We start from the raw sequence: 22,780 nt of genomic DNA on the forward strand, positions 1-22,780 counted from the left end.
AGCTGATTGGCCCAATCAAAAGTTATGGTCCGAGCGTTCCTGGAACAATTCTGTGCTCTTTTTACGTAGGTGCAGCTCCTGTCTACCAGATGCCAGAACAATTGGTTAAAAAGTGAAAGCAGAGTTAATTCTGTGAAAAAAGAAATGCAGCTAACTTTTGTTCAAAATTATATTTTGATAATGCTGAATGCATGACTGGTGGATTGATCCTTTTTTCCTTGTCTACTCAGTTCTTTTTCTAGAACACTGGCACGGGCACTGTTAAGTCATCCTGGGTTATCACAGGAAGAATACCAAAAAAAAAAAAAAACAAAACAAAACAAAAAACAACCTGCCCATTTATACTGTTCAAAGCATATCATATGCAAGCAAGTTCAGATGTGGGTTTTGCTTCATATTTACTGGTGCTTAAAATGTACAAAATCAGGCTGTTAAAATGCAAAGACACTGATGAGCCATATGGAAGAGAGTTATCAAGAGTTCTCTAGTAAGACAGTCTGCCAGCCAGATTTCCCTTGCTTAAACTGAGGGCTGTGCTCTGTCATCAAAATTGTTGTTGAACCTGTTGTGATAAATGGTAGTCTGAGACTTATGGAATGTATTCAAGGTCAGATTTCATTGTTTAAATAGGATGGGAGGAAAAGCATAAAAAAAGGGGGGACTGTTTCTCCAAGCCCCTGCTAATGATATGCCAGGCCAGACAACAACATTTTAAAACAAAAGTGACATTCTCATTGATCAGGATACCTAGCATACTATTACCGTAAATTGCTGTTGAACTCTTATGTTTTCAGGTAGTTGCAGCTACTACCCAAGGAAGCCCACAGAGTGTCCAGCCACCGAGAGTCACGGCGCCCAGTTCGGAGTCTCTGCATTTGAGCTGGAGTGTCCCCGAGAAGCCAAATGGCGTCATTAAAGAGTACCAGCTCAGGCAGGTTGGGAAAGGTCTCATCTACAGTGGCACCGCTGACAGGAGGCAGCATACGGTCACAGGTGAAAAAAAAAAAAAAAAAAGGAAAACCTACCGGAAGAGTCTGTCATTGTGGTTAGGGGGGCAAAGCATCCCAGGGGTGTGCATTTGATATATGAGGTCACTTCGAAAGGACGTGTTCTCCTGACATATGGTCAGGTCCCACTTATCCATGCTAATAGAAGAGCCCACACTGGCAGCAATAAGCCACAACAGCAGATAACTTCAGAAATAATTTATATTTGGCTTTGATATGCATTATGTGTAGGGTTTTTGCATCAGTATTAACTTTTTTTTTTCTCAGACAAACGGTAAGATGCATTTTCATTCCCCAAGGATATACTCATAGATAATGGGACTGGGATAGCCAAGAATGCACTGGAGAACAGGGTGAAATCAGCCAGAGGCGAGCGTTTATCTACTGAGTGGGTAACTAATACACAGAATAGTTGACAGGTGACTGTTTGTGACAATTTGTTATTATGAACATTAATTAATAGTAATTGTATTATTTTTATTGCTAGAGCATTTATTATAATTAACTTTCATAATAATATAATGGTACAGTATAATAGTATAATGTCAGATAATTACTAGAAGTCATTATAATAATAATTAACATGTTTGGGTTTGAATGTCACTTCTGAAGAGAAGAGAGGCACTTCTGACTTCCCCAGTCTAAGGAAGTTTCTCTAATACGCCACCACATCCCCTTGTCTTATTTTCATCATGGACCTCTTACTGCCTGAGAGTGCTTGGTTTTTCTTTGCTTTTTATGTCTCCCCCCCACTGGGATGTAAGCTCCAGAATTGCAGAGGTCTTCTCTACCTAGTTCAATGTGGTACTTCTGGCACCTAGAACAGTCCTTGACATGGTTCACAGATGCCCAACAAATGTTCATAGATGCCAAACAAGTGAATTTCACACGAGCCACTTGGCAGGCACTACAGACCTATGGGGGAAAGAGAGGTATTACTCCCATTTTACAGAAAAAGATACTTTGAGAGATTAAGTAATTTAGTTCATTCTTTGGATCTACTGAATCATGGCAAACAGTTGTGTAAATTGAGATTCTGAGACCATAGGCAAGAGGTTACAAACTTACTCCACGCCACCCCCCTTGTCAGAAGCTTCCCTCCAAGGCCTCCTGAGTGAATGTTCTTTCTTTGGACCCCGTACCTTGCAGGGAGCATGGATACTAGAGGTAATGAAACTCATAAAGAAGCACAGAAAGGACTGGAAGAGTGTGGCTGAGTTTTCCTCAGAGAAGGAACCAGTTATACTATGTAGGTGGAAAAATCAATTCATCATGATTTGCTCTTAATTCTACAATTCCCTGACACACAAGCAGGCATTCATTGACAGATGTCTTCAATGACTTGACCACTGTTTTCCAGAAGTGCCATAAGCCTGCAGAAGGTGCTTAATAAATATTTGCAGACTCGCACATTGCATTCCTTATCTGAAGGTCCTGAGCTGGATCAATGATAATGCAGATGGAAAAAGCCCTCATCAATTCAGATTATTAAATTTATTTCTTATATCTCATTTCACTGAAAGTGAGACTGATCACCAGTAGTTGAAATACTGTTGTTTTACGAAACAAAACTTTACATTTATATTGTGCTTTATAATTTTAAAGAACCATTTCCATTTGGACACATTTGATTCTCATTACATCCCTGTAAGTGGGGGATGTTTTTAATATCCACACGTAAAAGATGAGGAAGGAAAGTGACATACTCAGGGTGCCCAAGGCATTCCCTGCCTCCATCTATAAGGAAATCAGAGTACTGTTTCATTCTTTAAAAAAAAAACAAAAACAAAAACTGTTGCCCACTTGCTGTGTTGGAGGTAGTACAGTAAGTGCTCTACACTAAGATTGCTGCTCTCAGGAAGCCCCCAGTAATAGGGGACACTGAAAAGTTAAGAACTAATTGCAAATACACCACAAAGGATTCAACAGCAGAACTCTAAAGAATGCTGCGGGGGGAAATCAAAACAATGACTTGGAGTGGAAAATGAAGTGTCAATTACAGAGTGTGGAAAGCCATTTAGACTTTGTATCAGTAAAGGTTTCACAAAAAAACTGGGATACAGTGTTACAGAATGTTTTTCTCCCAGTATCTGTCCACTGAGCCAGCATGGGCTTTGAACTGTGAGCTGTAGTGGTGTGCATTTTTTTAAAACCAGCATTGACTTGACTTGCTGACAGACTAAACCCTAACGCGATGTTCAAACCAACAGGATTGATAGACTCATCAATTACAAGATAATTGGAAAGATTTTTCTTTAAAACACCCTCTCCCCCCCCCCAGTTCTTCCTTTCATTGTCATTTTTAATGAATATTTTCGTCCCAGAGAGGATTTCATACACGTAACTTGATGCAGAAGTTCTCTTTTATTAGGATAAATATTTTAAAGGTTTTCTATATGATTTTGCTTTCTATAAGATCATAAAATGAAAAGAAGACTTTGGAATTCATTCGGTTTGTCCCTCTGTACCGTTTAAATAGATTTAGAGAGTACTCCACTCAGGCAATACAGCCCTACAGAGAAACATGTCTTTGTTGAATGAAGAAGAAAACTCTCGTTCAGCAAAACCTGACCAAGTACAGAGCCTCCCATATGCGGTTCCTATGGGACGGCAATGGTGCTAGGCGTTAGGTAATCTAAAACCTGAGATGTATGTTAGCGTTCACATGTCTTATCTGCCAGGAAAAAATCAGTTCTGTAGTTCACTGACCGACCAAATTCAATATGGATGTATTTTATGATATGAATGACTGTTTTATTGAGTTCATGGAATAAACTAAAATAATCAAATTTATTTTACATTGCATCCCAAATGTTTGATCGAAGAGCTGCCTGTACCCGCTGGGATAAATGTTTTGACTTTCTCATCATTTCCAAAATGTTGGCATTTTCTAAGTAACCGTCAAACGCTAATGAAGCTGTACCCGGAGTCATTCTGGAGCCTGAAATCTAGGTCCTTAGAAATGACAGAAGGGAAAGCAGGCACCTTGCCTCAGCCCCATTGTCTCCATGCTTATTTTTAATTACCTCAAAGCTTTAGAAACATGATCCCGTAAATGCTTTGTGGGAATAGTGGCGAAGGCACTCATCATGTGAAATCCATAAATTGCTTATAATCCTCTCAAGATGTTAAAAAAAGCATTAAGTAATTGAAGACAGGAAGTCCTCAGTTAATTATTTAGAGGTGTTATCAATGCTTTAAGTAAACTGAAGCATTTTCTGCTATCTCACTGAGCTGAATACCATGGGGACGAAGGAGGAACAGCCATCATCTTCTCATATTCGCTAATGCAAACAGCACATGGCAGCTTGTCAATAAAAGACCTTTTCATATCATTTATTACTAAACAGGTCCACCATCCTGCACAGAACAATCAGGATGTCCGTTATGGGCATTGTTTCTCTTCAGGTTACCACGGCTTTATGAATGGTCCTCCTAGTGTGGGCACTGGGGCAGAAGAGATGGAGAAAGGATTAACTAAATAATTAGGGCCACTGAGAACAAAATGAATTAATCATGTCCTCTTTCGCAGCAGATTTGATAAGGGCTTATGTGTCTCTTAACTCAGGGAGAAGTGTTTTCAAAATAATCTATTAAAAGTTGCTTATCATTGCATTTTACTTAAAAAGGGAAGACCCACCAGCGTTAAGTTAGCAAGGACAGAACAATCTGCCTTTCTTTTGCATCTTCCGAGAAGCTCATGAAAACCTGTGCTAAAATAGCACGTGCCCTAACAATGCAGGTTGTAGCCCACGTGCACTACTCTAGTGTAGTGAAACAGATATCCTACCCATCATTTCTGGGGGGGGAAAAAAAAAGGAGAACATACTTTGAGCATCAATATCACAAAATGTGGAAATTCTTTATAAGGGGATTTTACATTTAGATAACTCTGCTATGTACTTCCAAAGTATCCAACACTTGGTTCTCAGGACATTTATTAGACTTTATCACAATATCCTTTTTCTTGTCTTTATTCCTGAGCTAGTAGGTGAAGCTTTTTAAGGACAGAGACAGTAGCCTCCTGTTTTCCCTTGTGTCACTTATACTGTGAGAGGCATCTATCATAGCACTTAACATTAAGTATCCAAAAGTATTTGTTGAGTGAGTAGATATTAAATAGGAAACTAGTGTCTGAATGTTTTTATTCCATTTTGATTGAGTACAAAAATCAGACTGTCAAATACATCTAGGTCTCAGGCAGGAATGGCTACATCATTTTCAGGGCCCAGGGCAAAAGGGCAACATAGGGTCCTTTGTTCAAAAATCATTAAGATACAACCCAACATTCAAAAAAACAAATAATGCAATTCAAAAGTGGGCAGAAGACATAAGCAGACATTTCTCTAATGGAAACATACAGATGGCCAAAGACACATGAAAAAATGCTCAACATCATTCATCATGAGGGAAATGCAAATCAAAACTACAATGAGATATCACCTCACACCTATCAGAGGGGCTAAAATAAACAACACAACAAACAAGTGTTGGCAAGGATGTGGAGAAGAAGGAACCTTCATGCACTGTTGGTGGGAATGCAAACTGGTGCATTTTGTGGAAAACAGTGTGGAGTTTCCCCAGAAAACTAAAAACAGAACTAGCCTACAATCTGGGAATCACACTAAGGGGTATTTGTCCAAAACATGCAAAAACATGACTTTAAAGGGATACATGCACCCCTGTGTTTACTGCAGTTTTATTTATAATAGCCAAATTGTAGAAGCAGCCTAAGTATCCATCAGTAGATGAATGGATAAAAAAATTTGATATATATATATATATATATATATATATATATATATGTAAAATTTGATTTTATGTATGTGCACACACACTGGAATATATACAGCCATAAAAAATGAAATATTTCCATGTGCAACAACATGGTTGGAACTAAAGAATATAATGCTAAGTGAAATAAGTCAGTCAGAGAAAGACAAATACCATATAATTTCACTCATATGTGCAATCTAAGAAACAAAACAAATGAACAAAAAGGAAAAAAAGAGAGACAAACTAAGAAACAGATCCTTGGTTATAGAAAAGAAACTGGTGGTTGCCAGAGGGGGGCTTGGGGGCGCTGGGTGAGATAGGTGAAGGGATTAAGAGTACACTTACCACAATGAGCACTGGGTAATGTACAGAAATGCTGAATCACTGTATTGTCCACCTGAAACTAATATAACACTGTATGTTAACTATACTAGAATTAAAAGCAAAAACTTAATAAATTTTTTTGAAAAGAATATAGTTTTCAAAAAAGAATCATAAAAATTTTTTAAAACCAGAACATGGAATCAAGCCTCAGTCCCACCTAGAACCGCCTGGAATCTTGGGTACTCTACAGGTCACACACCCATTGAGCCAGCCTTGATCTCTGGCAATCTGGATTGATTGGCAGCAAGTTTCTTGAACCGAAACAGGAAGCAAACTCAGGCAGTTATCGTATCCCTGGAACAGCTCCAGGAGCTTCTCTTCCGTGGTTCTATGTATTGCTTTACACTGCGTGGGCCCCAGCTACCAAGCATCCGACCTACAAAAATAGATACAACAATTCATTTTATTTTCATTTTTCCAACTCTGAGGAGAACTTTGTGCCTGGATATTTGCAAAATGAAAAATCAATACTTGCAGAGCATCAACCACTTTTGTATACTTTTAAAAATCATTCTTATAAATAGAAGATTACAGCCAAAGAATTACGGTCCACAGCTGCCTGGACAATTAATATTTAAAGAAAAAGAATCTTTCCCCTGAAATCCCAGATACTTTTAGGTTCTTTGCCTGTGCAAACTTTGTTTCTGTTTTGTTCCAAGAGTTCTAAATAACTCCTGCTCTCTCTGCAATATATGTTCTTGTCGAGTATTTGAGCAGCATCAGACTTAGCTGTCTCCTGATGCCTCACTTTGTTTCCAGAGAAGACTCGGACTGAAAATGTAGAGTAAAAGTGGCTTTTGTCTAGTATAGCACCAGACTCCAGAGAAGAAAACTATTTATTAAAACAGCGTTACAAAAAGCAAAAGCAAGGGTTTTTTTCTTGGACTATCTTAGTAATCGTTTTAATGTTGATCTGTATTTAGAAAGAGAGTCTGCCAAGAAGTAACTTACCTGGGAAGTGCTTCTTGGGATGAATCTGACTACTATGATATTGGGGAGGGGGGCCTAAACTATGGCCTGAAATTTCACACACAAAACAATTGAGTCAAGAAACACTTAAGCTTGTAGCAAGCAGTCAGAAGCAAAAGTCGTGAGGTTATCTCATAGGCATTTGCCGTGCAAGGGTCCCTTTGTTTTGATGTTTTGATGCCCCGCTCATGAGCCGTCAATTGAACTTGTACTTTGAAGCATTGATACAGGAAGCATTCCTTTCCAGTGGCTCACAAATGGGCAAGAAACGGGCTTGACTAACTGGGATGCGTGGCTCCTGAGACGGTGGTGGGTGGTACTGTCACGAAAGGGGGACTCTAGCATGTGAGCTCCTAACACATTTTCTAATCAAATTTTGTAACACACTCATAATGTAAATGCGTGTTAGAAGTCTCTAAAGCAATTCCACAATATCTTCGTGTTCCATTTTTGAACATCCAGATTCTCACATAGAATTATCAATTTAAAGTGGAATCCTGCTATAAGTCTATCCATCATAGCCAAGGTTGCCAGTGGGTGCTGAAAGTTTCTGGGAATCTGCATGAACAGAGATGCTCTGAAGGTGATCACTTAGTGAGATCCAAGGCAGCTAAGGGCAGAAAGAAGCGTTTCACGTCGGCAAGACTCAATGTAGATTCACGTGGGCCCTGGCCAAACATCCAATTTGGGTGAATTAGTGCCAGGACAAGCTTCTTGCCCAAAACGTGTACGATATCTGATAACCACCTACCACAAAGGTTTTAAAGAAACCAAGAATCTCAGCCCTTGAACTAACCACTGACCAAATGATTGAGGAACTTGCAGAATTACATAGTTTGTAGGATTATTTGGTAATTCTTTAGAAAATAGCAGATGACGTTATGGGATAGCCCAATGAATGCTTTGAAGTAGCACTTACTATCTCAAATTATAATGGACAAAATGCCTTTCCCTGACTATTTATCTGGAGATTAAAGATTAGAAACAAACTGATATTCATAAAGTATATCAAATGTCAGGGCACCTAGGTGGCTCAGTGGGTTAAACATCCGACTCTTGGTTTCGGCTCAGGTTATGATCTCACTGTTTCGTGGGTTGAATCCCTGCATCAGGCTCTGTGCTGGCAGTGTGGAACCTGCTTGGGATTCTCTCTGTCTTTCTCTCTCCCTCCCTTTCAGCCCCTCCCCCACTCACACTGTCACTTTCTCTCTCAAATAAATACACTTTAAAAAACAGTATATCAGATGTAACTGACATTGACATAGGCATTGATTCTGTTTTCCAAATCATATTTTTATGATTCATAGGTAGACTTTGGCAGTCCTTTTTAACACACATTTACTCCTGAATGTAATGTTACTTGAAAGTGTAATTATAATGAGTTTTGTTATAGTATGCTTCTTTCCTCTAAAAGAGAACATGATTCCCTGTAGGGAAATTCAGGTAATTTGCAGCCACCATAATCTCCACTACACTGAAATGTTAAATGCTTGGCTTTTCTCCATGCATTTGCCTTTCTCTTCTCTACAACTACTATCTCCTACTCTTTTAATTCAATGCCGAGCACTTGAATGATGTTTTCTTTTCTCCTTCGACTCTTGGACTTCAGGATTAAGCTACGGTCAGAATGGTCCCTCTGAGACATCTCTTTATTTCCCTCTTCTCATCCTGATCAATTCATGAGTCATTTTCAGTTGGTGTGCCCTTTTCATTGCCTGTTACTAATATTTCATATATATCGCATTTTAAGGACTACCAATAGAGACTTACTTAAAATGGCAGCAAATTCCAGTTGAAATGTGTTGATTTTATTGAGTTTTACAGAGTCATATATATGAAAGGTCATCCAGTTCATGTAAATCATTTATGCCTGATGGCAGTCGATGCTTTCCTTACAGATTATTTCAACCAAGCCTCTTAGTAAGTTAGTCTTCTGACAATATGAAAAATGCAAGACCTAAGAAATAGGATGTAGACAATTATGGATTCAGATATTGCCTTCCCTCAAGGTAGCCTGTAGCCCAATTAAGCAGTCAATACCATCATGCCCACAGCATACAGTTATGGAAACTGAGGCACCTAGAGTTCAGAAAACTGACCCATGACGGTGTTAATAAGTAAGAAGGTAAAGGATTAGAACCCAAAAGAGTCTAACTTCACATGCTTCTCTCCTAACAGCGAGGCTACACTCCTTTGGTCCATGAATTGTAGAAATATTCAAAATGGTGGGGCGCCTGGGTGGCGCAGTCGGTTAAGCGTCCGACTTCAGCCAGGTCACGATCTCGCACTCCGTGAGTTTGAGCCCCGCGTCGGGCTCTGGGCTGATGGCTCAGAGCCTGGAGCCTGTTTCAGATTCTGTGTCTCCCTCTCTCTCTGCCCCTCCCCCGTTCATGCTCTGTCTCTCTCTGTCCCAAAAATAAATAAACGTTGAAAAAAAAAAATTAAAAAAAAAAAAAAGAAATATTCAAAATGGAAATACTTAAATATACATTCCCACTTGGAGATGTGTATATATATACACACATACATACACACATACATACATACATACATATACACTGAAATTTCCACTGGGCTTTGAGCTACTTATGTCATTATTTTCCCTATGTGTCAGAGGCCTGACCCTGTTTCTCTGGCCCACACTTCTCAGCCTGGGTGCCCAGACTTCTGACCTCACCTAATCTGATCTCTGTAATAATAGATGAGTTCCTCCAACTCTCTATGCTTCAACTCCCTTACCTGTTAAATGAGCAGATAATTGCAGTGACCCAGGGGGTTTAGTGAGAGTTTTGATTGTGTTAATATCCAGGAAGTCACAGGAGAAGGTCTGCAAGTGGTATTCAGTAAATTTCAGCTAGTATGTTATTTATGTAACTGAGTAATCAAGTTCTTTAAAAATAACTCCATTTCTTATAAAATATATTTGATTAATGCACAGAGTCCAGTGAAAAGACCCAGGAAGTCACAGGAGAAGGTCTGCAAGTGGTATTCAGTAAATTTCAGCTAGTATGTTATTTATGTAACTGAGTAATCAAGTTCTTTAAAAATAACTCCATTTCTTATAAAATATATTTGATTAATGCACAGAGTCCAGTGAAAAGAGCAAAAATGGAACAACAAAATCCCCTGAGTTTTATTTTTTGTTTTACTTTATACTTCTTTTTATTGCCTTGATGTTTGAACTAAACGCTTTCAACATATTTCTTTCATTTTAAGAACGACTGCAATGGTTTCTACCACTTTTACATCTTTCAGATACTGTTTCATCTTCAAAGTCATTCACAAATTTCAATGTGCTTGGCTGCAGCTCTTATGTGATGGGAGGGCACAGGGCTTGGTATTAAAGTTGTGGGTTTGTCTCCACCCCAACCTGATAGCTCCATTCACTGTATGAACATCTGGTTCTCTGAGCCTCAGTATTTTCTTACCTGTGAGGCAGGAATAATTATTCCTGTCCTGGTGATATTCAAGGTGAAACCTCTTCACTTTTTCACCAACCCTTTTCATGTTGTTGCTAATTCTGTCTCCCAGAATCTCATAACTAACTATTTCTAACATGCGTAGGGTAATCACAGCTGCTCATGGTCCCCTTATGTAACATACAAGAATCTGAACTTGTGTGCCAGTGTGACATTATTAGTAATTATAATATTAATATCATTTAGAACTCTTTTTCTTGCAAGTTACGGAAAACTCAGTTCAAGCAGGCTTAACAAATGGGCATTAAGTGGCTCATGTAAATAAAAAATCAGATGTAGACTCAAGGCTATGAGATGAGGTTTCCAGGACCCAATTTCTTTTGACCCCTAAGTTCTCCATTCTCAAGCACTATGTGGTGAACAAAGAACTACCAGCAGTAAAAATGAAAGTTTGAATTCAAGGCCTACTTTCCATTAGCCTAAATGAGGTCACATAGTCAATTCTGAGCAGCTAACATTGCACAAGGAATGTGGAACTGTGTCCAGGAATGGTCAATCCAGGTGGAGAAAATCCTAAACAAAGCACAAAGACTTGTAGTAGCCAAAAGACTGGTTTCCACAAGGAAACCTTGAGTTCTGTTATAAAAGGAAGTATGAGTGTACTCTGAAACATAAACATAGCAGATGTAGAGTTGCATGACACAGGCTGGCAAATGTGAGTTGAAATGAGCCAAATATTTCTACCTATGTTCCATATGGCTCTTTAAATTGGCCACCATACTCATATTTCAGGGCTAGACACAACCCTTGAGGACAAACTACTAGTGAATTAGATTAAGCCCATTGTCCTTCCTTCCTTCACTTAAGGCCCCATGCCTCCCACTCTCGCCTTTCTTGCCCTTCCATCTTTGTTTTCTTTCCCTAGTTCCTCACATCCCCTCCTCCTGAATGGTGATGACTTTGAAGTCCTCTGATTTCCCAAAGTAGGCTCTCTACCCAGCGCTCAGTTCTACCTCCTCTCCCCTTGATTCTGGTACCCCAGTAGCTTTAAAATATTCCTCTACTAGACCTGGCCCCATGCTCTGCAAGGCCAACACATACCATCCAATTTAAACACCTGTAACAGACTCCCTGGCACACCTTCCTTAATCTATCAAAAATCCCTAACTGGCTAGCTACTCCGTTGCTGTACTGTCTTCTAGTGTTCTTGGCTATATATAAAGTGGATACCACTCAGCTCAGTTCAGAAAGATTCTGTAGGGAAAGGACAATTTCTATTTTTATATACATCAATTTTCTTTTTAGCGACTATCCTTATTGCAAATACCCTCAATCCTCTCACCGACTTTAGTACACCTCTGTGGTGACAAATGTCCTCTCCTTTTTCTAAGATGCATCCTAAAATATTCTTCAATGGTCATTGCATGTCTTATATCAGACCAACTAGAACACAAAATGAAGAAGAGAATTGGGTCTCATTTGGGGAGGGGGAGCATTTTATTTGTTTTTATTTAATAAGAAAATTCCAGAGAAAGAACAAGCATTGCTTCACTTTTACCAGCCATACTTAGTCAGGCATTTGGAAAAAAGTCTATAAAATATTTATTGTTTACACATCACATTAATTTTTTGTATTATTTTAATAATATTCTGTAACTAGAAAACAATTGCCTACACAGTGAAGTAGATGTTGGGGGCTGAGATACTCATGGATTTATGAGGAAGGGCCTGTTTGGTCCGATGACACTTTGGATGGACATCATGAACAGGATAGCCTGACATTTGATGGAGCACTTTCATGGGCTTTGTGTTCTTTAAACAGTATTTAACAAGCATCAAACACTTACAACTGGAAAAAAATGATTAAAAAAGGAAGACACTCAGAGACATAAACCTTACTCTCAAAGGGCTTACATTCTAAGTGAGAAAGTAAGATATTCAGGTGAATTGGTATTACAAGGGTCAAGGTCCCCTTTCTCAGTAGCAGGAGTAAAGAGGGAGCATCACCAGGCTAAGTCAGTCCGCCACTGCGGTCTCTGACCTTCATTCTTAGACGATTCCTCCCTTTTTCTTTTGATCTCTCTATTTTATAATCTTTAGCATTTTCCCATAAGCTTTTATCAAACATATATGGCTTCAGTGGGGCTTAGATCTTTCATCACATTTCTTATCTACAAATCAAGTAAATATCAAAATTATGTAAATCCCCCATAGCAACCAAATAGAAGATTGCAATCAAATAAGTATCTGAATCTTATCACTAAATTGATGTGGAAACACAAAGGGCTTTGAAGCTGAATCCTGGAACAGCTCCAGCTGCAGAACATTATTGCTTTAGCAGAGAACCCAGACTATTGCTCTAACTCTAAATGAACCAGTTAATTTTTTCATTTGTTTAACCAGCACCTACTTTGTGCCTGCCATTATTTGAAGGATATAGTGGTATCTTTTAGATATAGTATCTTTTAGTGCTTTTTTGGAGCTTATGTCCTAGAGGGGGAGACAAACAATAAATAAACAGATGTAATAAAACAGCAGATAATGTTGAGGGCTATGGGAGAAGGAAGTAATTTGAGGGAATATGAAGTGATGGATGTAGTATGTCGATAAAGTGGCCAAAATCTTTTAAAATATAGCGTTTGAGGAGAAATCTGCATAAAGCAAAAGAGTGGCACAGGAATGTCTCTGGAAAAACTCACCTGCCAAATGAGCAATATATATATAAAAATGTAGTTCAGTATTCATGAAAAATTAATATAATAATTATATATATTAGCCCAATTATTTGACATATAGATGAAGTCCTATTCTTTAAGAAAAGGAAAATTTTTGACCTTTGGCATTGTTTGAATTTTTCCAAGAATCAAGGGCAAGAAGCTTTAGCCGCCATATGCTCCTTGTCAAATGCTGCTGAGTCTTAAGGTTGCTTCTGGTCAAATAAAGTAGTTCTCTAGGTAACCCATTTAATCTTCTCAAAAGTCTTCAAACCTAGCTGCTATGTTTCCCATCTTTAAAGATCAGTACATCAAGGCAAAGAGAAGCTAAGTCACTTGCCCAAGGTCATCAGCTAAGGAGTAGTGAGGTCTAACAACATGCAACTTCTACTATAAATGGCTTGCCATTCTTATTTATCCTGAGAACTTATTGAACAATTACTGGGCTGTGTCATATTCTGAATACAATAAACACTATTCCTTCATCAAATTATGTTCAATCTATGTGTAAAGACAAAACCAACATACCTCCAAAACACTACAGAAGTGTGAGGTGGTATTCTATTGGCACATATGGTGAAGTAGTGTAAAATTTAAAAAGCAGAGTGGGTTGGTGTGAATATGAGCTAAATATGGCTTGGGGCTAAACCTTATTTTGGATCTAACCTTATTTGGATCTAACCTTATTTTTATTTTTTCTACCTCTGTTCGTATAAGAAGCTGTTGCAGAAACTGGGATAGTTAGCCTGGAGAAGAAAAGACTCAGGGGGGATTTGATAACTGTCTACAAATATTTGAAGAACTGTCATGTGGAAAAGAAATTAGATTTGTTCTATATCTCCCTAGGGGTGCAAGTGATGGAAAGAAATCACCACAATATAAGAAAGGACTTTTAAACAAAATAAGGAAAACTCTAGAGCTCTAAAGATGGAATGGGCTCTTTGAGAGATGAGTACTCTGATCAACTAGGCAAGGCAGCCTCTTCAATGACCTCTTATACAAGGGAATCAAGAGAAAGATGGATGGATAGCTGGGTGGATGGATGGATGGATGGATGAATAAATGGATGAATGATTGAATGGATGATGGATGGATGGGTGGATGGATGGATGACATGAATTTTAAGATTTCTGCTAAGGCTGAGAATATATGATTATCAGAGATAAATGAAATTTCAATTAATACTGAACTGCTTGTGAAGTTCATACCTCCTTTAGAAAATGTTTTCTGCTTTTAAAATTTTGGAAATCATATCTACAACTCCACATGTTACTTCCAGTTCTTAATTGATAATAAATAATCCTCTCAAGATGTACTTTATTTCTTGTTTGCTCTTTCTAGGTCTCCAGCCATACACCAACTATAGCTTCACACTTACAGCTTGTACACCTGCTGGATGCACTTCAAGCAAGCCTTTTCTAGGTCAGACACTGCAGGCAGCCCCTGAAGGTAATTAAAAAATATCCATGATTTGGGAGGAGAAGTTTTCATATGGCATTTTGAAGTGAATTCTATAAACCCTTTCATGTAAAACAAAGAAGGAATAAAGTCGATAGGTACAAAATAAAATTGTATTCTACTCTGCCATTCTTCAGGTTTGGTTCACCTATAAGCCACCCAACACAAATTTTGCTTTCACTTCTTTAAACCTTTTCAGTTTACTTTTCTGTGATAAAAATTATTATACACTTTGATATAAAATTTCTCAAAAAAATAAAAAATCAAACATCTCTGGAATGCCGGTTATATGACAAGTACATGCTCACTGCTGGAGCTGACTTAAATATTCACTATCATGAACTTGTCATCAAGTTGAAGACACAGTACAATTTCCCAAACTTATATAAAGACAGAGAATCTGAAAAGTGATGTTAAGAAAAAACAAGTGTTCAATAATATTGTAATAACGGATGGTGACGGATGGTGACTGCACTTGCCATTAAGTAATGTGCAGAATTGCCAAATCAATATGTTTTACATATGAAGCTAATATAACATTGCATGTTTTTGTTGTTTTTTAAATGTTTGTTTTTGGGAGAGAGAGAGAGAGAGAGAGAGAGAGAGAGAGATTGAGCAAACAGAGTAGGGGCAGAGAGAGAGGGAGACAGAAGATCCAAAGCAGGCTCTGCACTGAGAGGAGACAGCCCAGTCCAGGGCTTGAACTCATGAACCGTGAAATCATGACCTGAGCCGAAGTCAGACGCTTAACCCACTGAGCCACCCAGGTACCCTAACATTGTATGTTAACGGTACTTCAATTGAAAAATGAACAGAATGCTCAGGATAATCTGAACAAGGAGAGATTATAACTCATCATGAAAATCAAAAATATTTTGTGGTGTGAGAGTGAGTTCTGAGATGGACCATGAAGAACAAAGATTTTAACAAATTCACAAGAGGAGAGGAAGAACCAACCACAGACTGAGGACGTGTAAAGTGGGGCCATCACCTTGGAAGGCAAATTGGCAATGTCTATTAAATTTAAAATGTTAATTTTCCATGACACAGCAGTTTCACATTCATTGTCTATGTCAGAAAATCACACTTTCAACAAATGCATAAGGAGACACGTACCAGGATGTTTATTGAAGCATTTTTGTTTGTTTATTTAATGGAAAACAGTTGGAAGTAATTTAAATGTCTATGAGTAGGGGAATTGCTAAATAAATTCAGGTATAGTCACATTATGAAACTCCATGCCTCATTTTAAAAGAATGAGACAATCTAACCATATAAAGAGGAAATTAAAACTGCAATAGTGCACGGTATCTTTTATGTATAAAAATGCTTAGGCAATAATATTCGTTTCTATAGGTAAATAAAAATATAGAAAAAATTCTGGAAGCATATGTACATAACAACGGTTACCAATGGGTTGGGAACTGGAGTGGGTGTTATCATGTACTTTTAGAAGAAAGATGACCTCAGAAGCTTGGGTTAGTGATCAACTAATTATTTTGTTCATCTTTATTGTCTGCCTGTTTTCAATGTGGGGGAAACAGAGGCATACATGAGTTTATAAACAGAAATATAATGTTAATTACCATTGGAGAGTCCTGAACTGCTTGTCCATTACTCTTCTAATGAAAGGGATTGTTGTACCTCAGAATATTAGACCTGAACTTCCTACCAGTAAATGGGGAATAAAATGGAAAATTCCACATATGGGGCATATGGCTCCTCACCAGGATTTCACTAATGATGTTTTCTATATAAAGAATGTTTCATGTCAAAAAGCTTAGTGTTCCTTTGAAAGGAAGAAACCAGCAGTGGATTTTTTGGAAAGGTAAACTATCAAATGGATACTTTGATGATAATGGATAATTTCTAAAGGATCTATCAACCATTTTTGGCTGCAACTCAAACCTGGTAAAATAACAGGGTCTCTTGCATCAGTGTACTCATCAAATCCGTATATTTAAATTCTTAGAAAATATGCATCTATTTTCCCACCTTTCCCCCCAAAAAATTATTTAAAGAGCTCAGATTTCATGACTGAAAAAATTACATTCAACCACACACGGGAGTGTGAGATGAGAAATGTTTTACTTGATTTCTTTTTTTTTAACTTTATGTACCTTTCCTTTAACACAAATAACTGTGCAAAGGAATAATAAACGAAATGGGCTTTCCCCTGCAGAACAAACATGGATTTAGAATCCATTTTCTGGCGGTATAAGTGCCATTTGTGAATAACCTATATGTGACATAAATGTAGTCTGAGTACTTAACTTGGGGGTTGGAAGAGAACAAATCAGGACTCACATTAAGTTCTGTTGTACTGTAAAGTGGAAATAAACATGTTATATCCCATTAAATTAATAATCTAAGCATAACTAATTATAAAATGCCTGAGTAAATCAGACATAGTTTGAAGGTAAGGTCTCACACTTGAGTGTCCTAAGTGAATATGGAGAGAATTAAAAGAAACATCGTTTCATAGCCACCCTGAGCTCCTCTTACTTCTCCCATTTTCAATCCAGGGGAGAAAAGTTAATGTATATTACTACCCCATTGATAAGTTGGACATAATCTCTACAATTTTATCCTCATAGAAAATTGTGTACTTTTAGTCAAATAGGAAGAGTTCAAATTGGATTTTTGTTCCATCTTTTTAGAATTGCTGCCATACCAGCCAACTCTAATTAATTTTACAGTTCAATCATGCAAAATTGCAGGCGTTTTTACCTCTAGCATTGATAACGCGGAAAGGAAACAGGGAAGGAAGATGAATCTTTCTCAGTCACATTCCATATCTCTCTTCCTCTCACCTGTTTTTAACTGTTAGATTCTTCCTCTATTCTTCGTACTTGTAACTATACGGTCTCCCTTGGAATCCTCAAGTACAATCTCCCAAAGTATACAGCTCTCACAAAGCCTGCACTCATTCAAGGCCTGTGCACCCACCAGTCTACGGATGTTTTTATTAGGTGTTTTGAAAATACTTCAGCCTCACTATTCAACTCTTAAAATCTCTCTCCTCACTTCCTAACTTACTTTTCTTTCTTTTTTTCCTCCTTCAGGTATAATCGTCCACCTCATCACCTAAACCCCAAAATGGGCCTTCTTGATGTTTCTGTCTTTTTTTGGGGGGGGTTGTAATATGTAGTTCTTCATAAAATCTTAATAATTTTAAATCTTAAGGATTTTTTAAAAATGCTTTCTTCCTTTCCATCCCTTCTGGTGTTGCCTTAGTTCAGACTCCTATAACTTTTCATAATTTAGTCTTCCTGCCTCTAGTGATTTCTCTTCTTCCTCATATTCCCATTCCAATTCTTTCCTCCCTTTTGCCAAGTCACCTCCATAAAATCCCATTTCCTTCCAGGAAAAAAAAAATCCACATCTTCTTAGTAAAGCAAAATAGACCCCTCAAACTTTAATCTCTGCCCATCTGTTGAATCTTTCTGTCTTCCCCACATGCCCTCCAGTGTACCAGTCATGCTGAAGTACCTGGAATTCTACCATACTTACCCATATTTCAAAGACTTTGTGTGGCTTTCCCACAGTTTTGATTTCTTTCCCTACATTCTCACTAACTCACCTAACTCCCAGTTTTTCAAACTTGGGCTCACATTTCTCCCCTTCTAGAATTCTCCTGCTTCCCCTCTATCCCCATATTACTCCCAGTCTGTGTTGATACCCTTCCTAAGTGCTCTAAAGCACTATGTCTCCTTTTCTTACAGCACTCAGCAAACTGGATTATAAATTTTTATTTGTTCATTTTTATTCACCACAATACTATGGGGTCCTTGAAGGGTAAAGACTATTTGTCTTTACCCCCACATCCACAGTGCCCAACACAGAAAGTGACACAAAATTGAGTGGAATGTTGGATGAATAAATTAACAATTAATAATAATCTAAAAGTCAAGGCCTCCATGACATAAGCCAATACAGAACAGGGTCCCTTTGCTAGCTTCCAAAGGAAAGTCAATCCACAATAAATGTTGGGATTTTTGAATTGGAATCAAGATCTGTAGAGAAATAAGCAGGTAATATTGCATGGCACTCAAAACAAATTTAAAACAAATCTAGTAGACATGTCCCTTTTCTGGTAGCTATTATTGCAAAAGATCTACCAAGATTTCCTTCTGACCTTTTCTTCTCATACCTCTCGTGTAGTTTACCTGCCCCCACCTGCCTTCTAGGTGATTTCTCTCAATGACCACCCATTTCCTTCCCTTGAGTTTTCTCAATTCTGTCCTTCTATTATACACGATAGGTTTTTTTCTGATGCCACCTGAGACTCATGCTCAGAGAGGAAGGCAGATTCTCCACTTGGGATTCTTAAGACATTTCACCAAAAGTGGGTCTTATTCTATCAAAGATTTCTGGCAGTTGCTAAGATAATCATGTCCCCATGCCATTATACAAATAAAACCATAGTACTTAGTATTTTTTACACATTTCTGTTTCCTCTTATAAATCAAATCAATGGACACAGAATTATTACCAACATGACCAGAGCTTTCACCAACTTGTATAAATATCAAACTCAATTTTTATTTAAAACATGAGGCAAACCCAAGATTTTGATTCATGTTATTTCATTAACTCTGTATCCACAGGATGTATTTACTGATTCAAAGTGGAAACTAAGCAATAGACTTTCTAGCACCTTGGTGATTTTGTATACACCCTCCAAGGTGAAAAATATGGGACTCCAGGAAGCAGATTATGAACTAAAACTTATACTTTATCTCTTAAATCAACAAACTAATATCATCTTTGAGTCAGAACTCTAGACGATTGATTCATCTACCAACTGTTGGCAGAGAAACCCAGACATAACTGTATACTATGATTGGTGTATTTATCCAAGTATCTAAGAGTAAACTTTCAGAACAAAATGAACACTTTCTTCTCAGGAATAAGTTGTTCCTTAGAAAATTAGCAAGTTTGAGCCATTTAAAAATGTATCCTGATTCTTTCAGGATGTTGCTAAATAAATTGCCTTTGAATGTCCTGGAAATTTTTCTTTTAAAAGTGTTGAAATATTATCCCTTACTGGATAACTTACACCAGAGATACAATCAACCAAACACTATTGATTACAGGGAACCTAATATTGCATGAGTTTTTAAAAGCTGAAGAAGAGAGTTACAGTGTCTATTCAGAGCATACCTAGATGACAACATGAAATGGTAGGATTGATCTTCCTCATTGCCTAGGTTCTCCATCAATATGTTGGTACATCTGTAAGAGTGCTTGAATGTTTGACCTTGAATAACAGTTGTTTGTGTGTATATTTTAACTTTTATGCAGAAGAAGAAATTCCTTGTAGAAACAAGCCAGAGCTTACTCATGTTTATATTTCTAGAACTAGAACTGCCTATAGTGCTTAACATAGTAATTTGCAGGAAGTATTTGCAATAAATTCATTTATTCAATATCAGTTAGGCATTGTGCTATCTATCCCTAAAGATACACTGAAAAAAATACATAAAAGATTCCTGCCCTCATGAAGCTAACTTTATATTGAAGCAGGAGAAAGAAGTAGACCATGCAGTGTTAACAACATAGAAATAATGATAATATCAAGAAAAAAAGATTATTGTGTTATGAGTGCTAAGAGGAAGTAGAAAAAGACATAGGATAGAGAAAAACTAGGTTATGATCACTCTAGAAAATGTTACAGTTATAATTAGAGAAGGTTGGTCAAATAAGATCTCCCTGATATGATTATAGTCACACAGGCCACTGAACTAAGAGGATAAATTGCCAAATTGTCATGTTGTCATGAACAAAAGTGTTCCAGGCAGAAGGAATGGAAGTGAAAATCTCAGAGGTGACGAAGAACAGGAAACATTCTGGGGATAGAAGGAGTCTCTTGTGGTTGGAGCCAGGTAGGCCAGAGCCAGAAAAAATGCAGGACTATACAAATTGTCATAAGGAATTGGAATTGTGTGGCTAATTTCAAAAGGGCTGTATATTTTACAAAGATTACAATAACTTATGTGCAGACTTTCTACACTTTGCAAAGATTATGATGAAATAGAGAAGGGCAAGTTTTGAAACAGAGTCCAGTTTAGAGGCTGTGATAGAAGTTCATGAGAGAGAGCAACATAGCTTGGATCAGAAGAGGTGGACATAAAGGTAGAGAGAACTATGTATGTTCAGGGTAGAACCTGTGGGATTTGATGACACATTACACTTGGGGGTGAAAACAGTGAGAGCCTCAAGAATAACATTTTGTGGGTTTTGACCAAAAAAATGGTCCAAATTGGGAGAGGAATAGACTATAACAGAAAAACCAAGAGTTCTGTTTTGGATGTTTTAAGTCTTTCATACTTAATTAGTCATCCAAATGCAGGTGTCAAGTTGACGGTTGGGTTCATGAGTTTGAAACCAAGAGATAATTTCAGTCTAGAGATCCATATTTGGGAATGTTTGACATAGAGATGGTATTTAAAACTGAGACTAAATGAAGATCCCCTAGAAAGAAGGAGTAAGAAGAGGGAAGAATAAGGGAAAGGAGAGAGCCTAGGTCTCTGAAGCACCACATAATTTTGAGTTCCAGTAGGGAAAGAGGAGCCAGTAAATGAGAAAAAGGATGAAAAAGAGCATAGCACATGGTGTCAGAGAGGCAAAGGCAAAGTATGTTATTCGCTGAATTTAAAAATTCAGGTAAATACTGTATTATGATTACTTCTACATATTCCACATAAGTAGGTATCAAAGTTTAAAATTCCTGGATAGTCTTTGAGGCCCCTCGGTGGCTCAGTCGGTTGAGTGTCCCACTTCGGCTCAGGTCACGATCTCGCAGTCTGTGAGTTCGAGCCCCGCATCGGGCTCTGCGCTGACAGCTCAGAGCCTGGAGCCTGCTTCGGATTCTGTGTCTCCCTCTCCCCCTGCCCCTCCCTCACTCATTCTCTATCTCTCTCTCTGTCAAAAATAAATAAACATTAAAAAAATAAAATAAAAATAAAATTCCTGGATAGTCTCTCAGGTCTTGATTAAAGTCAGAGTAACAGCCAAGATAGAGAAATTTTCTACCACTTAATTGTCTGGCATTCACTTTCTAAAGGAAATTCACAAATGAAATAATCAAAGCATTGACAAATATATTTATACCCAATTGTCTATTTTACCTCAAAAGTATGGAAACTGTATTTTTTTGCTTTACCATGAAATTTTCTATCAGCAAAATAAAATTATCATAGTATGTGAGGTGATGGTGTGACTTTTGATAAGGTGTATATTTTACTCTAACAATAAAACCTCATTGTGTTATTTTTTCCAGGAGTTTGGGTGACACCTCGACACATTATCATCAATTCTACGACAGTGGAATTATATTGGAGTCCGCCAGAAAAGCCCAATGGCCTCATTTCTCAATATCAATTGAGTCGTAATGGAACCTTGGTTTTCCTGGGTGGCAATGAAGAGCAGAATTTCACTGATAAAAACCTGGAGCCCAACAGCAGGTAAACTCAAAGAAAACTTTACCAATCATATAGTTAGAATTTTACATTTTTCAGGGTTGAAAAGTGTGCATCTTTATTTTTTTTTTAATTTTTTTTAAGTTTATTTATTTTTGAGACAGAGAGAGACACAGCATGAATGGGGGAGGGGCAGAAAGAGAGGGAGACACAGAATCGGAAGCAGGCTCCAGGCTCCGAGCCATCGGCCCGGAGCCCGACGCGGGGCTCGAACTCGTGGACCGCGAGATCGTGACCTGAGCTGAGTCGGACCTGAGTCGGACGCTTAACCGACTGAGCCACCCAGGCGCCCCAAAAGTGTGCATCTTTAAATGAAACAATATTTTTCAGAGAGCTGGGAGGCACAAGTGAGTGAGGGGCAGAGAGAGAGAGAGGATCCCAGGTGCAGAGAGAGAGACAGAGAGAGAGAGAGAGAGAAGCAGTGCTCTCTCAAAGCTGGTTCATGTTTTACCCACAGCAAGGCTTGTGCTCACCCAAAGCAAGGCTGGAGCTCACCTAAACTGGTACCCAAACTCACCTCACGTGGGACTTGAGCTCACGAACTGTGAGATCATGACCTGAGACAAAGT

General features: G+C 38.1%; 1 protein-coding gene across 3 annotated transcripts in view; it reads left to right on the plus strand.

Annotated features, from left to right (window-relative positions):
* The window catches only part of USH2A (usherin), a 734,839-nt gene that overhangs the window by 581,505 nt on the left and 130,554 nt on the right, over positions 1–22,780 (plus strand). For all 3 annotated transcript variants that reach the window (XM_025927811.2, XM_086694483.1, XM_086694484.1), the window contains exons 55-57: positions 795–993; positions 14,611–14,718; positions 22,013–22,196. In XM_025927811.2, coding sequence (XP_025783596.2) covers positions 795–993; positions 14,611–14,718; positions 22,013–22,196 — 491 coding nt within the window. The remainder of the gene's footprint in view (positions 1–794; positions 994–14,610; positions 14,719–22,012; positions 22,197–22,780) is intronic.

The sequence above is a fragment of the Puma concolor genome, chromosome E4, assembly GCF_028749965.1.
Source record: "Puma concolor isolate L17-30 chromosome E4, mPumCon1.1.hap2, whole genome shotgun sequence".
Taxonomy (NCBI): Eukaryota; Metazoa; Chordata; class Mammalia; order Carnivora; family Felidae; genus Puma; species Puma concolor.